General features: G+C 47.1%; 1 protein-coding gene across 2 annotated transcripts in view; it reads left to right on the plus strand.

Annotated features, from left to right (window-relative positions):
* ADK (adenosine kinase) overlaps positions 1 to 15,838 on the plus strand; it is a 478,171-nt gene that overhangs the window by 168,897 nt on the left and 293,436 nt on the right. For both annotated transcript variants that reach the window (XM_060236706.1, XM_060236707.1), the window contains exon 5: positions 10,142 to 10,314. In XM_060236706.1, the coding sequence (XP_060092689.1) occupies positions 10,142 to 10,314 (173 nt within the window). The remainder of the gene's footprint in view (positions 1 to 10,141; positions 10,315 to 15,838) is intronic.

Below are 15,838 nucleotides of genomic sequence, written 5' to 3' on the forward strand. Positions count from 1 at the left end.
TCCAGTGAGCCAGGCAGGAACACCAATAATGGAACATAAACATGAGTCCACATACACAATGGATGTCATGGGTGCTGGGGACCCTGCAGAAGAAACTGTGCCCCTGCCACCTGCACCAGTGCCCCTGCCTCCTACTGGAGAAGATCCAAGCCCCCCTGCCTCGCCCTCTCGGGTGGCTCGTGTGCGTGACCGCCTTCGTCAGGACCTCAGGGATCGGAGGAGGGTGGCACGCTCACAAGCAAGACACTCCCTGAGCCCTGAGTTTTGAAAGGATTCTGGCCCTTCTAGGACGTTCTAGCATCCACTTTGGCTTTTGACTTTGGCTTCTGGACTCCCTGACTTTGGCTTTGACTTCTGGACCCCCTGACTTTGGCTTCTGAACCTCTGACCTGCGATACCTGGACTGTGATTCGGTTTTGGCGCCTTGGACCCTCTTTGCTCACCAGCTACAGACCTTGGACTGCCCCTGGACTTTGCCTGACCCGGCCTCAGCCCGTGACAATGGATTGGTTGATTTTAAGGTTTTAATGCTACCTGTTATAAATCACCCAGGGCCCTGTGCAGTCAGGGACTGGGTGATTCAGAAATTTAAAATATAAATAAACTTTAAAAGCTTGGGGGGGGGGGGGGGAGTATATTTTAAAACCAGTATCACTGTTGTCTCTCTGGCATAAAGTACCTCACAAAGGCACCTTTCTAAAGGATGCTAAATTGTGGGTTTTCTGAATTGTATAGTCATCTTAAGTTAATCAAAAGAACTAAGCCTTGTAGCTCGCTGGAACTATTTCAGTGGAAGCCTTGGGGCGACAATAAAGGATTGCTTCTTTGGTGCATTTTGCAACATGTTTAAGCTATCAGCAGTGTGTGGTGAACCCTCAGCAGCGGCTACTGAAGATCTGCCAATCTGAAGAGTCCTTCGCCTTGAATGCTTTCTTGCCTCCAGTCCTGGAGTGCTCTAAGTGCTCTGTCATCTTTTCAGACTTTTATAGCAGAAGCAGGTAACAGACTGGCACACTGGCAGAGCGCACTGAGAGGTAGACTTAAAGCACCATACAACACAGAGACAGCTGTATACAACTGGCCGCCACCCCCACCCCACCCCACCCTCAGTGTTTTCTGGATGAAACAATCCGCCATATGTGCCACTCTTAGGGAACTGGAAAGGGAGCGGAAGCAGGGCCTAATGCTAACTCTGCTGGAAATTGCAGCGTTAGGGGACATTGGCCAGATGTTTCGGTCTCAGCAAACAGCTTGTTATGTGACTGTGCAAAAATCTCTCTGTTGGCTTTGATCACCACACACTTTGAAGGAACAGATAATTGAATAGAGGCTGTCAAAGTTAATCCCGGTCAATAAACTTTCAGCTGACCCTTTGGCACCTGTTTTAGATACAGTTGGAGATAGAGGCTGATAAGCAGATGTTTACTGCTGGAGAAGGCTTTTTTTTTTTAAATACCATAAGAGCAGCCCCAGCTCAGTCTTCAGTTGCCATTCCTGGGTCAGCTGATGGAAAACTGGAATGAGCACTTGGGCACCCAGCCTGAAAGAGTCGCCTTCATCATCACTGCCGCTGTCAGGCTCGAAATATTAATAAAATAAGCTTTTCTTAATAATTTCTCTCAGGTGTGTGATGTTTAAGAACAGCATGTGTGTTCCTGTTTGCAGACAAAGGGGGCTTTGAGGGCTCTGTGTATATTTCATGTGTCAGAAATGGCAATTACCAGCATGGGCAGCCACTTTATTATTACGTCTTGAGTCGTAAGAGATGCTGTATTCCGTTTGAATGGCAGCACCACCATGCCGGCATCTTTGGGCAGAAGGTGTCAGACTTTTACAGAAGTATCAAGAGGTTCATGACAGCAATTACCCAGCTGGGCAAACAGAGGAACTTTTCTCAGCATTCTGTCACCCCGAAAGTTCTGCACATTATCAGATCAAGACAGATGTGTTTGTGAATGTGTGTGTGTGTTAAGAACAGGTGTTGGTAGTGCTGTGTGCATGAGAGAGCATATATATTGATCAAGTTCTCTGTTTGCAAAACACAGAAATTGTTTGTTTATTTCATTCTGTTTCTATCCAGCCCTCTCCTGCAAGTGAGCTCGGGGGGGTCTCCTACGTTCTGAATTCTGTTGCTGCGTAATCCCCAGAGGGTCCTCCTTGAGTGGCCTGTTGTGTGTGCATTTTGATATCTCTGATGCGTTCACATAGTCATCTGTGATGGTTTCGTCTGTGTTCCACCAGTGTGTGAAGCTGCTGTATGTCTGCTTTGGTTTGTCCTGCTTTGGGCACTGTTAAAACACTGGCTGACAATGCACACCAAATTACTGAACCATTTGATAAAGTACTGAGATAACGAACAACGGGGTAAGGTGCTAATAATAAAATGGCATCTAGCTCACAGAGTTGATGAGCAGATTATTGAAGCGGTGTATATGGCGTGCTCCTAAAACCTCAGGGCACAATTTAAGCCTCAGTTGAAATTAAATCTGGCTTTCTGCAGGAGGGCACATGTAATTGCGCTAATTTCCTTTTGAAAAACCATGAGCATTCTAGGATCAAAAAGCCTTCAGTTTCAGGGAGGAATTAATACATTTCTATAGTGCCACATTTTCCTTTAGTCTTTCAACCCCCAACCATCTTTCTCTGCTGGCTGAGGTCAGTCTTAAAAGAAGAGTCAGTGATATGTCAGGTTTTAATAAGATATATGTTTTAAAATTATAAACCTTTAATTCTGACAATCAACCTTTTTGCAGAGGTTATTTTATAGAGTGCAGTCTTGTGCATATTTAACCAGAAATAAAACCAGCAAACTAACTACTCAGTCAACTTGCTGCAAAAGCCAGTTTTATGGATGTTCACTCATAAATGTGAGATTTATCTCTTCCTTTCTCTTGTGATGATTTATTTATTTTACCCCACTTTCCATCCAAGAAACAGTGTGCTTGGTCTTGCCCTACTTCCAAATGCCCAGTGGTTTGGGGTGGGGGCAGAACCCAACTGGGAGGTTTCTGGCATTCTTCCAGCCAAACCTCAGTGTGAATCCCTGGGTCCCTTGCCAGTTTTGCTGTTTTATCATCTTGCTGTTCTCTTCTAAAACCCCTGCTATGCTTACTGGGAAAATGGAAGTATTCGGGCCCTGTAACACTGTCTGCCCGTCAAGGTCATGACTATCCGTTAGAGTGTTTCACTAACGACTATTGTAGGGTGAGAATGTCTGCCTTGTAACAATTTAGTGTTTTGAACTTATCTCGTGCCAGAAAGTTAGGTGCACATGTAACGGCTAACTGCTTCCATATATATTCACCCACCTGCGAACCACCTTAATTTCGTCATTGGTCTTGCCAGTGGTACTATCCTGTCTTAAATTAAACACTAATCCTGATGAAATGGAAGAAGAAGACTGCAGATTTATACCCCGCCCTTCTCTCTGAATCAGAAACTCAGCGGCTTACAATCTCCTTTATCCTCCCCTCCCCCCCCACAACAGACAGGGGGTGAGAGGGCTCTCATGACAGCTGCCTTTTCAAGGACAACTTCTGCCAGAGCTATGGCTAACCCAAGGCTATTCCAGCAGGTGCAAGTGGGGAATCAAACCAGGTTCTCCCAGATAAGAATCCACACACTTAACCACTACACCAAACTGGCTCTCTGGAGAGTTGTTGTTATTGAAGATAGTCATAGACGTGACACATGGCCCATGGGTCAGTGTAGCAGATTGAAGAACCTGGCCCAGATGTACGTCAGTGGCTTTCTCTCATAGCTGATGGACTTCAGCTGCGTAAAGTTCTTAAAGGGGTCAGAGAGCAGACCTGTGAGTTGGGACAAGGCTTTCCACCCACCCTGGACATTACAAGAAAGAGGATTTGAAGTGTGATGAGGACCCAGAGCTACTCTTTAGCAAGACCTTAAAAGAGAGAGCAAGATGGGGGTTAGCTCACACCCACCCACCGCAAATCTGAGGCCATCCTTCCCTGCAACAGGTGTGGACTTCATTACAACAGAAGTTAGAGCAGAGGTGCCAAACATGTGGCCCGGGGCCCGAATCAGACCCTCAGAGGGCTCCTATCAGGCCCCCAAGCAACTGACTGTCATCTGCTTCCTTCTCCCTCTCTCTTGCTTTCTTCTGCCTAACAGCTTGCTTTGCCAGGTTTGCTCAATCGCACAGGAGCTACAGAGCAAAGCCTCTATTTTCTCCATTGGGGAGGAAGGGGGGAGAGCTTGCTTTGCCAGGCTCTCTCAACTGCACAGCAGAGCTACTGAGCCAAGCCTCTCTTCTGTCTGTTGGCTGAGGCTCCTCCCCCTCCTGGTCTCGTGGAAGCCACAGCTTCCTTTGCCCGGTTCCCTGGATCCCATGGGAGAGATACAAAGAAAGCATCTTTAAGACCAATGAGTACTACTGTTTTAAGCATATTTAAGGGTTTTTTTTTTAAAAAAAACCCTTTAATTATATTTGTCTGTGTCCTTTATAAAATTTATATCTCTGCTACCTAATCTTAAATAGGTACATATACGGCCCAGCCCGACATGGTTTGGCCCAACAAGGTCTAATTTATGTCAGATCTGGCCCTCATAACAAATGAGTTTGACACCATGAGTTAGAGTGTGTTGAGTTCAGTCTTTATCCCAATGGGTCATCCAGAAGGAAGATTTTGGTGGTGATGTTGAGCTAGTGAACTTTGGCTCAAATATTTGTGCTTGAAAAAATGCTGGTGCTAAGAAGGAGTGCTAGCAAGAAGCACTGGTAGTTTGGTAAAAGTTAACACTTAACTTCTCACAGTAGTTCATATGTCTTGACTTTCTTCGGTATGATGACACATGCAATCCTTTTGGCCAGTTAAAAAACTCAATTCGTCTTTCATGGTGAGGAATGTCAAGAGCAGAAAGGAGGTGTGTAGAGGAGGGGAGTTGGTTGGACTTATTTCTCTGCAGCACAACATACATACATGAAGCTTCCCCAAAGTATGGGACGCATCGCTGAAGCATGCAGAGAGAAGACAGCGGCCAGTGTGAGTTCTTAATGCATAGCACTGCAGAGAATAATTATGCTATTCTAATGTGTTATCAGAGGGAAATAGTACCCACTCATCTTGAAAGAGGGCATTTGGCTTAGAATCTTATCAAATCGAAGAGTTCTCGAATAAAAAGGAATCACATTATCCATCTCTTCAGCTTAGCTACATTATGCACAGAACGAAGCATCTTTAGCTTCTAAAAATAATGGAGTGCTGTGGAAACATGCATTTAAGCTCATTCACTTAACCTTTGTGCAACCCACGGATGCCACTAATGCTGATTTGAAATGGAGACATAATCATTTATTTAAATCTCTATTAGAAAACAATTATAACTAGGTTTTGTAGCATACTGGTAAATTGATCCAGCCCTTAATTCATAGTACAGACTGAGTGGATGAACGGAGGGACTGCAATTAGAAGGAATTATGATGATGGCAGTGGGCTGACTCATCACGGACAGCTCTAGTCTCCTTATCATTTCATTAACTCTTCCTAACACCCCCCCCCCCCCTGTCTCTTCTCTCCTTCGTCATCCTGTCCTGCTGGGTCTGTTTTAACTTTCAAAACTGTTTTAACTCTTAATTTTCAAAGGGAACCACTTGACCTTGACTGGGGCTATCCAGATATTTTTAGAGGTGTTACATGATCACTCATCCGTTTAGCAACAGCATTCAGCTATGGTTTTAAAAGTTTAAAGTTCTAAAAACACCACGTTTAAGAGGCCCTGCTAAAGATACCATGTTAGGATTTTCCCTTCTTTTTTCTCCCTATGGATCTGAAATGACAGTCATAATTCTTTAAAAACAATAAGAGTGTGTGTGCACGCACACGTGTGTGTGTATGGGCACATCATCAACCAGCAACCCCTTCTGGATAGTCTGTTTTGCAGTCTTTGAAATATATCTGGTACTTACTTCTGTGACTGCTTCTGGTGTGCTGTTCCTGTTTGGTGTAGTGGTTAAGCGTGCGGACTCTTATCTGGGAGAACTGGGTTTGATTCCCCACTCCTCCACTTGCAGCTGCTGGAATGGCTATCAGCCATAGCTATCGCAGGAGTTGTCCTTGTAAGGGCAGCTTCTGGGAGAGCGCTCTCAGCCCCACCCACCTCACAGGGTGTCTGTTGTGGGGGAAGGAGATAAAGGAGATTGTGACCACTTTGAGATGCTGAGATTCAGAGTGTAGGGCGGGATATAAATCCAATATCTTCTAAATCCAGTGTCTTCTATAACATGGGGCAGCCACACTGAAAAACCCAGTTCAGCCACATCCAGTTCTTATCACTATACATCATATAGGTTGGGATAACTAATAGATGTTGCTGAGATGAGCAGAGCTGCTGCCTTGGCTCATATGAGAAGAGATGAACACGTAGGCTTGAGGGTCCCACGTCATGAAGTGCTTTCCAGGTCATCGCCAGCACATGGAAGTGAACCCGGAAACAAACAGCAAAACGTGGAAAGAAATTGGAAGTGCCTGAATGAAGCAGCTGACAAAATTCAAATGCCACATTTTTAACTAGTATAGTTTGAAGTTATTTTCAAGGGCAGCCCCAAATATGGTGTGTCTTAAGGTTACCAAAATGAAGATAATGACAGTCTGAGGAAGCCTCCTCACTAAATGCAGCTGGGAAAATGCAGTCTCCATTGCCAGATTCATCTGCCATACCGGTCAAAGGGCTGGTTGCAGCAGAACCCTCAAATTCTTAACAGTTTGCTGTAGAAATCCTCATCTGGGCCAAAATAAATAGCATAATTCATCTCCATGTCTTTGCCAACCAGCATCACCTCTATTTGATCTGGATACAGTTGACTACGACATCAAGACACAGGCTCAGCAATGAGATGACAACTTCTGGTGGTTTATTTAACGGGACAGATATTCCCCTATGATATTTCAGTGCATGAGATGAGGCACTATTTGTGTTCATCTTTCCTGTCCCCTTTGGAAATTGTCTGAAAGGGCCCTTGATATGTAGAGCTGTATCCTGAAAGTGTGCAGCAAATTTCATTCCAGTACCTCAACGTTCAGGGGAGATGGGATGTTATGAACAAAGAAGTAAATGGAATGCTAAGCAGACTAAACCAAAGATCTCACTTTGAGTGAGCAACAATAATAAGAACAGGATCGTTCCTCCATTTTGCAAATAAATATAATTTGTTTGCAAAGAGGTAGTCTCCGAGACACTGTTGATATGCCACAGAATAGAATAATAGAATTGGAAGGGACTTCCAGGGTCATCTAATCCAACCCCCTGCACAGTGCAGGAAATTCACAACTACCTCCCCCCACATCCCCAGTGACTCCTAGTCTGTGTTCAGAAGATGGGCATGGAGCATCCTCTGAGTGTGGAGCAGGGGTCACTCGGGGTGGGGGGAGGTAGTTGTGAAACCGCCACGATTCATGGCCAAAGTGGCCTGGAGAAAATCACTTCCTGACCCCAAAGTGGCAATTAGCAATTCCTGGGCGTGTCAGAAGTGGCCACGAGAACTAAGCATCGATGCAGCCCTTCCTGCCCTCCTTCCTGTGCTCTGCCTAAATTCACAGGATCAGCATTAGTCAGGTGGGCATCAAGCCTCTGTTTGAAGCTCTCCAAAAGAGGAGAGCCTCCCAAGGAAGCCTGCTCCACTGAGGAATTGCTCTAATGGTCAGGAAGTTCCTCCTAATGTTTAGCCAGAAACTGTTTTGATTTAAGTTCAACCTGTTTGTTCTGGTCTGACCTTCTGGGGCAACCAGGCCTGGGGCTAGGGGTGCCTGCGCCCGTAGGCCGAATGGCTTACCTGCACCCCCGGTAGAGTCTTCCTCATGCGTGTGATAGCGCACGCTCCGATTACATCATAATGATGTCATTGGTGCACACCACCCCCCGACTGCTGAGCCAAGCCAGCAGCCAGAGCAGGAGGTGGGTGGGGAAGGGACGGCAGCGCCGGCAGCAGGCAGCGGACGGTGGGGGGGGGGGCAGGGAGGTGACGGCAGCCACGAGGAGAGGAGGGCGGGGGGGGTGGCAGCAGGCAGCAGACGGTGGCTGGGAGGGGATGGCGGGCTGCCTTTCCTGCAGGGAAGGGAGCCTGAGAGCGAAGCCGAGTTGCCTCTTTCCCCATCTGAGTCTCGGGCGGGGGAAAGAGCTGGTGCGGGGCCTTCTCCTCTTCACTCTCCGGCTGCCTTTCCTGCAGGGGAGGGAGCCTGAGAGCAAAGCTGAGCCGGCTCCCTTTGAAGCAGGGGAAGGCTGAGCGCTGGCGAGGAGCATCTTTGGGTGCGGGGGGGGAGGCGGGGGGAGGCTACACGCCAGTGCTCAGCCCAGGGGTGGGCCACAGGCCAGTCTGAGTGCTGGCAAGGAGTGTCTTTGGGTGCAGGGAGGAGGCGGCGGACAGCGGCGAGTGCAGGGAGGCGACGGGCGGACGGTGGCGAGTGCGGGGAGAGGGGGCGCCTCCTGGCATCCCTAGGCCAAGTGGCGCCCCAGGTGGCTGCCTACTTGGCCTCCTCCCACCGCCTGCCCTGGGGGCAACAGAAAGCAACTCTGTACCACCCTCTATGACAGCCACTATTTTCTGCAGATTTTGTGTAAACCCTAGGAGTGCTTGGAGGATTGTGTCCATATAATTTCCACTGAATATTAATTCTGTGTATTTTTGCATTCTCCTTTTGGATCATATCACTAAAAGCTTGCTTGAAACCATTTTCCTTTATATAGCCTTTTTCCCCTCCTGCCATTCTCCAAAACTGTACTGAAGGGAGGTTACGATAAAACTATATATAGCCCACGGAAGCTGACAAAAGCATATAAGTAAAAATTACATAGCAGTGTCAAAAGCCTGTGTTAGTAGTTCTGCATTGTATAACTTGTGCAGTCTCAAAACAGAAGTCTTTCTACCAACTTCCGGAAGGCTATTCCATAAAATAGGAGCCTCCATAAAAAAAATCTCAATCTAGCAGTAACCATCCTAATTTCACCGTGTAGCAACCCTTGTGCCACCTCCCATCCAAATACTAATAAACTACTATCCAAACTGGAGTTTGGTGTAGTGGTTAAGTGTGCGGACTCGGGTTTGATTCCCCACTCCTCCACTTGCAGCTGCTGGAATGGCCTTGGGTCAGCCATAGCTCTCGCAGGAGTTGTCCTTGATAGGGCAGCTGCTGTGAAAACCCTCTGAGCCCCACCCACCTCACAGGGTGTATGTTGTGGAGGAGGAAGGTCTGAGACTCTGTCCTTGAAAGGGCAGTTTCTGGGAGAGCCTGCACAGCTCCACCCACCTCACAGGGTGTCTGTTGTGGGGGGAGAAGATACAGGAGATTGTAGGCCGTTCTGAGACTCTGTCCTTGAAAGGGCAGCTGCCGTGAGAGCCCTCTCAGCCCCACCCACTTCACAGGGTGTCTGTTGTGGGGGGAGAAGATATAGGAGATTGTAAGCCGCTCTGAGTCTTTGATTCAGAGAGAAGGGTGGGGTATAAATCTGTAGTCGTCGTCATCATCTTCTACTACTACTTATAGGGCTGACCCTGTTCAGCTTCCAGGATCTAATGAGATCAGGCTAGGCGGGGCCATCAGGTCAGAGCATTACATGGATTAGCCATCATTAATTAAAATGGCTTTTGAGCTAACCGAACTGCTGGTTCTGCTTTATAGGAGGGCAGTACTCATTTGGCATCGTGTCCAACCAGTGGCATTCTGCACAATCCTTTCCTAAACAATATCAGTGCTTTTATTCTTTTGGTAAACTAGGAATTGATTTACGTCAGTCCCGTCCTTGTAGAAATGAATGAAAGGGGGAAAGACTCACTGATATTACTGATTTTATTATTCAGTTGCTGTGTATAAGTGTTAATAGTTCTGATTATCTGTATATTATTATGCGCAGGGGTCATTTTGTAGAAAAATAGGTGGTGGGGCTCATCCAGGGATTGTTATGCAGCTGTACCTGCTATTCAATGGACAACGTGGGGAGGAGGAGGGGGAACCCTCAGAAAGGTTCAGGAACTATGATTCTGTGATCGCCTGCAAAAATTCAAGGCCTGATTATGTGCACCCTTTTGGTTACTTTTTGCAGAAAATCAGGAGATAAGTAATTAAAACTGTGGTTTCCGACATTCTAATCCAACTTGTCTATCCCCTCTCCACTCTTTTGTCTTCAGTGGATGATCCAGCGTCCTTATAAAGTGGCAACGTTCTTTGGGTGCATCGGAACAGACAAATTTGGTGAGATCCTAAAGAAGAAAGCTGAAGAAGCCCACGTGGATGCCCATTATTATGAACAGAGTGAAGAACCAACTGGAACGTGTGCTGCCTGCATCACAAGTGACAACAGGTCAGATGTTTGTTGGTGGTGTTTCTTTTGCTAGGAGCCCTTAGGGCTCAAACATGTGGCCCGGGGGCCAAATCAGGCCCCTGGAGGGCTCCTATCAGGCCCCCGAGCAACTGGCTGTCATCTTCCTTCTTCCTCTCTCTTGCTTCCTTCTGCATCACAGCTTGCTTTGCCAGGCTTGCTCAATCACACAGGAGCTACAGAGCAAAACCTCTATTTTCCCCATTAGCTGAGTCTCCTCCCTAAGGGAGGAGGGAGGGCTTGGTTTGCCAGGCTCTCTCAATTGCACAGCAGAGCTACTGAGCCAAGCCTCTCTTCCTTCTGTTGGCTGAGGCTCCTCCCCCTCCTGGGGAAGAAAGGAAAGAACCAGAGCTTCCTTTGCCCAGTTCACTGGAACCTGAGGGAGAGATACAAAGAAAGCACCTTTAAGGCCAACGAGCGCTAATGTTTTAAGCAGATTTTATTTCAATTTTTTTTAAATATCTTTAATTGAGTTTGTCTGTGTCCTTTATAAAGTTTATATCTCTGCTGCCTAATCTTATATAGGTACACACATGGCCTGGCCTGACATGGCTCAGCCCAGCAAGGTCTCATTTATGTCAAATCCGGCCCTCATAACAAATGAGTTCAACACCCCTGCCTTAGGGTATGAGTGGAGATCAGAAACTGATCTGCTGGCTCAGAGTGTTTCTGACATTTTGTGGGCTTCATTGAGGAAGGGGTGATTAGAAGCCCACCCCATCTCTATTAGACTTTTGGAAAATTTCTCCCACTGCCTGCTGGTCCCCCATCTTCACCCTTTTGCTTCCACCCAGCTGATTAGTCCAAGAGTGTCACCACTCACACCCTGTTCCTTGTGTCTTTTCCTCATTGCTCTTGCTAGAAAACTGGCTGGACTTTTAATACTTCACCTGATGGCAGGTGCTTGAGAGCTGACCGCCTACTCAGAGAGTTTCTACTTTGAATTTTCCTTTGCCACAAGCTTGCTAAGTGGCCTTAGGCATACCCCTTCTCCCCAGCTTAAAGCAATATGGGAACAATAATACTCACCTACAGGGCTTTTTTTGTAGCAGGAGCTCCTTTGCATATTAGGCTACACGCCCCTGATGTAGCCAATCCTCCAAGAGCTTACAGGGCTCTTCTTACAGGGCCTATTGTAAGCTGCAGGAGGATTGGCTACATCAAGGGGAGTATAGCCTAATATGCAAAGGAGTTCCTGCTACAAAAAAAGCCCAGCTGACCTGCCTTGCACAGATGGCAATAAGATGAAGTAGTTGAAGTGTCCCAAACACTTGCAAACTCCAGGTCCAAAGCATTTTTGGAACAGGAGCTTCTTTGCATATTAGGCCACACCCCCAGATGTAGCCAATCCTCCAAGAGATTAGAGGGCTGTTAGTGCAGGGCCTACTGTAAGCTCCAGGAGGATTGACTCCATCAGGGGTGTGTGGCCTTATATGCAAAGGAGTTCCTGCTACAAAAAAAGCCCTGCCCGTGTCAGTTGTGAATATTGCCACTAGGTAGCTGGATATGGCAAGAAGAGGCTATGGCACCCTGGTCCAGGGGTGTGGTGGTGGGCAGGAGATAGCGGAATCAGGGGAGGTGAAATTGTGTCCTGGTAAGAGAGTGGAAAGCAGGCAAGAAGGAAGGGCCCATCAGTCCTCACCTGCAGTGAGCAGCTCAGGTGGTGGCCTTCCAGAGAGCAGGTTTTGGTTCTGAAACCACACTGTTGCCAGGGTAACAAAGGGAAAGGGAAAGGTTGTCCCCTGTGCAAGTAGCAGTCATTTCCGACTCTGGGGTGATGTCATATCACGACATTTTCACGGCAGACTTTTTACGGGGTTGTTTGCCATTGCCTTCCCCAGTCATCTACACTTTCCCCCCAACAAGCTGGGTACTCATTTTACCGACCTTGGAAGGATGGAAGGCTGTCAACCTGGAGCCGGCTACCTGAACCCAGCTTTCTCTGGGATCGAACTCAGGTCGTGAGCAGAGAGCTCGGACTGCAGTACTGCAACTTTACCACTCTGCGCCACAGGGAACGTTAAACATTTCCAAATGAGCTTTTCATCAAGGAAAGGAAAGGTCCGCTTTGCAAGCACCAGTCATTTATGACTCTGGGTGACGTTGCTTTCACGTTTTCACAGCAGACTTTTTATGAGGTGGTTTACCATTGCCTTCCCCAGTCATCTACACTCCCCCCCCCCCCCGCCCCAGCAAGCTGGGTACTCATTTCCTGACCTCGGAAGGATGGAAGGCTGTGTCAACCTGAGCCGGCTACCTGAAACCAGCTTATGCTGGGATCGAACTCAGATTGTGAGCAGAGCTTAGGACTGCAGTACTGCAGCTTTACCACTCTGCGTCACGGGGAACATTAAACATTTCCGAATGAGCTTTTCAATCAAAAGGCAGTGTTAATTAAATATATATCTTTGGCTCTGGCGTTTTTATTTGTTTAACAAGCGTTTAGTTGCCTCCTGCTCTGAGAAGTAGTGTTCTGCAGAGAGGGATCATTGGGGGACTTCTGAGTATCAGAATTCTAGACAGTAGGCAGTGGATCTCGCCCGTAGGCATGACACTCCTGCCGCTCACAGACGCATGGGTGGCTTTGAAAACATCGAAAGGGTTGACTACAAAGGCCACTGTATGAAAGTGATAGTTTTGTGAAGGCAAGGTGGAGGGGGAGAAGGAACTCCTTTATCTGCCAAAAAGGAGAGATTCCCTCGCAGTCTGAAGTCGGCATCCATTGAGAGGAGAAGGAAAAAACAACAACGGTTAAACTCTGTTACAAAGGGAGTTGCCTGAAGGGGAACGCTTTCAACATAAAGGAAGTGTTATATGCAGGGAAGCAGTTTATGGAATTGTTCTCTTGTAGCTGCTAATGAAAGCTGTGTATTGATTTTGCATTGTGCTGTGTTTTCCAAGGCAAGCAGCAATCTGTTTGGTGCTTTACGACATTAACTAGGAAGATGGAATTCTCAAGCTGGTTTTCCAGAACTCCATCTGCTAGCTAGTCTCTCCAACAAGGTTTCTGTTCATGGAATAAATGAACTGGAGTCGATATTTTGGATATGGACCTGAGCTGAGTGATCAGAAGTGCTCTTTAACACAAGTTAATGTGAGGGAGTCCAGCACTGGGTTTCCTTGGAGCAGGCCTCATTGAGTTCAGTAGAAAATGCCTCCAGTGAAGGGATCGCAGCTCTGGAGAGATTCATTCAACAGCTTTCTTCTACCACGTTGTGATTAGTTTCTGTAGTTGTGTTCAGTATATCAGCTCTTCTGCTTCATTACATCGCCATACCAGTGGGTGACTGAGGCCTTTTATACTTTGTTGAGGGTTTTTTTTTTTAAAATCGAAGACATTTTTCTGTTCTGCTTTTTCACTCTAACACAGGGGTGTCGAACTCATTTGTTATGAGGGCCGGATCTGACATAAATGAGACTTTGCTGGCCCAAGCCATGTCAGACCAGGCCGTGTGTGGACCTATTTAAGATTAGGTAGCAGAGATATAAATAGGCAAACACAATTAAATATTTTTTTTTAAAAAAAACTTAAAATAAAAGTTAAAATAAAACAATAAAATAAAAAAAAACCTTAAAATAAAACATGCTTAAAACATTAGCACTTGTTGGTCTTAAAGGTGCTTTCTTTGTATCTCTCCCATAGGATCTAGGGAACTGGGCAATGGAAGCTCTGGCTCTTTCCTTCCTTTGCCAATAGAAGGAAGAGAGGCTTGGCTCAGTAGCTCTTCTGTGCGATTGAGAGAGCCTGGCAAAGCAAGCTCTTTCTCTCCCCTTGCTCCCCAAAGGAGGAGCCTCAGCTAATGGAGAAAATACAGGTTTTGCTGTGTAGTTCCTGTGCGATTGAGCAAGCCTGGCAAAGCAAGATGTGATGCAGAAGGAAGCAACAGGGAGGGAGAAGGAAGCAGACAACAGCCAGTTGCTCGGGGGCCTGATAGGAGCCCTCCAAGGAAGGGCCTGATTCAGCCCCCGGCCCGCATGTTTGACACCCCTGCTCTAACAGATCTACAAAGCAGCTTAAAGTAAAACTAAAATAAAGCAATAATGTCAAACAAAAGTTCTGAACTACCACACAACACACAAGATACCAGCTAGTACACAAAGTAACACTGGCCAGTATGCAGATGTAACAGTTGAAAACTTGCCACCATAATCACTTCACATCATGCTATTTTAGCCTGGTTTCGAAAGCAGGATGGGGCAAAACTTGAATGGGCTTTCCTAGGGAAGGGATTTCACAGCTTCAGTCAAGGCCAATGGTGCTAAACAGGGTTATTTTATTACTCAAAATTGCCTATGCATTGCACCAAGAGGGAGATGGGGGAATCTTGTGGTGACTCTTCAGAAAGCGCACAAGGTCAGTAGCCATCCAACATTCACTGGTGGGGTCACATAGCACAAGCCATTTTTGGATTAAGGATAACCCAGGCTAGCCCAAATCTGTTAGAGTTTGGAAGCTAAGCAGGGTCAGTCCTGGTTAGTAGTTGGATGGGAAGTGACCAAGTTCAGTGTTGCTATGCAGAGGAAGTCAATGGCAAACCATCTCTGAGCTTCTCTTGCCTTGAAAACTCCATGAATGGGCACCATTAAATAGTTGCAACTTGATGGCACATGACAATGATGATGACGACAGCAGTTTACAGGAGGAAGTGATCCTTCAGGTACCCTAGTCCCAGACCGCTTTAGGCAAAGTGATTTTTTTAAAGGGGACCAGAAATGACTGAGAAGTCAGGGAAGTTGTCTCAGAATGGGAGTTGAGCAGCTCACCCAAGCTAGCATCCCCTCTGTGGATGCATTCTGAACCAAGGTGCAGTTTCTGGACCCTTTTCAAAAGCATCCTAGTGCATCCTTCACTAGGACTCTGAAAGTCACCAAGTCATGTGTCCAGAGGGTCTGAGGAGGCAGACGTAGACAGCAGAGGCTGGAAATGAAGGGGATAGAAATTGTGAAAAGGTGGATATGGGGAAGGTGGGGAGACAGGATCTGGACTCCCCAAGGTCCAGAGACAGGTAGCCCAGCAGGAAGAGGTTGACCTGGAGGAAGGTCACCTTCTCCACCAGAGCCAGGTCCAGGCATGAGCAATGAGGGGTGAGGATGTCTCCCAGGTGGGAGAGCATCCACTCACTCTGGACAGTGGTGGGCCGGAGAGGAGGCTCATGCTACACAAGGGAGGTCAGGCCACCTGACAGCCTCACATGGCCACTGCTCCAGGGGGTTGGAGTTGGGGGGTTTGGCAAGGTACTCTCTCACCTCTGCTAGGGCATGCCAGGACCCCCCCCCCAACACTATCGACTTCCCAGCTCACCGCTGAACGCAGAATGCTTCATTTGCCTTAAAATTCTTGACCAAAATGCCTCTCCCTTGCATTTTGTCTTTCTTCCTCCCAAACCTGATGCATGTGCACCACTGTTTCCTCAGCCATTCCTGGCTGATCTGACTTCTGTCCTCCTTTAGTGCCAACAATATTCTGGGATCCCTGCCCACAGTGGCTACAAACAAACACAAGTTT

The sequence above is a fragment of the Heteronotia binoei genome, chromosome 4, assembly GCF_032191835.1.
Source record: "Heteronotia binoei isolate CCM8104 ecotype False Entrance Well chromosome 4, APGP_CSIRO_Hbin_v1, whole genome shotgun sequence".
NCBI classification, from domain to species: Eukaryota; Metazoa; Chordata; class Lepidosauria; order Squamata; family Gekkonidae; genus Heteronotia; species Heteronotia binoei.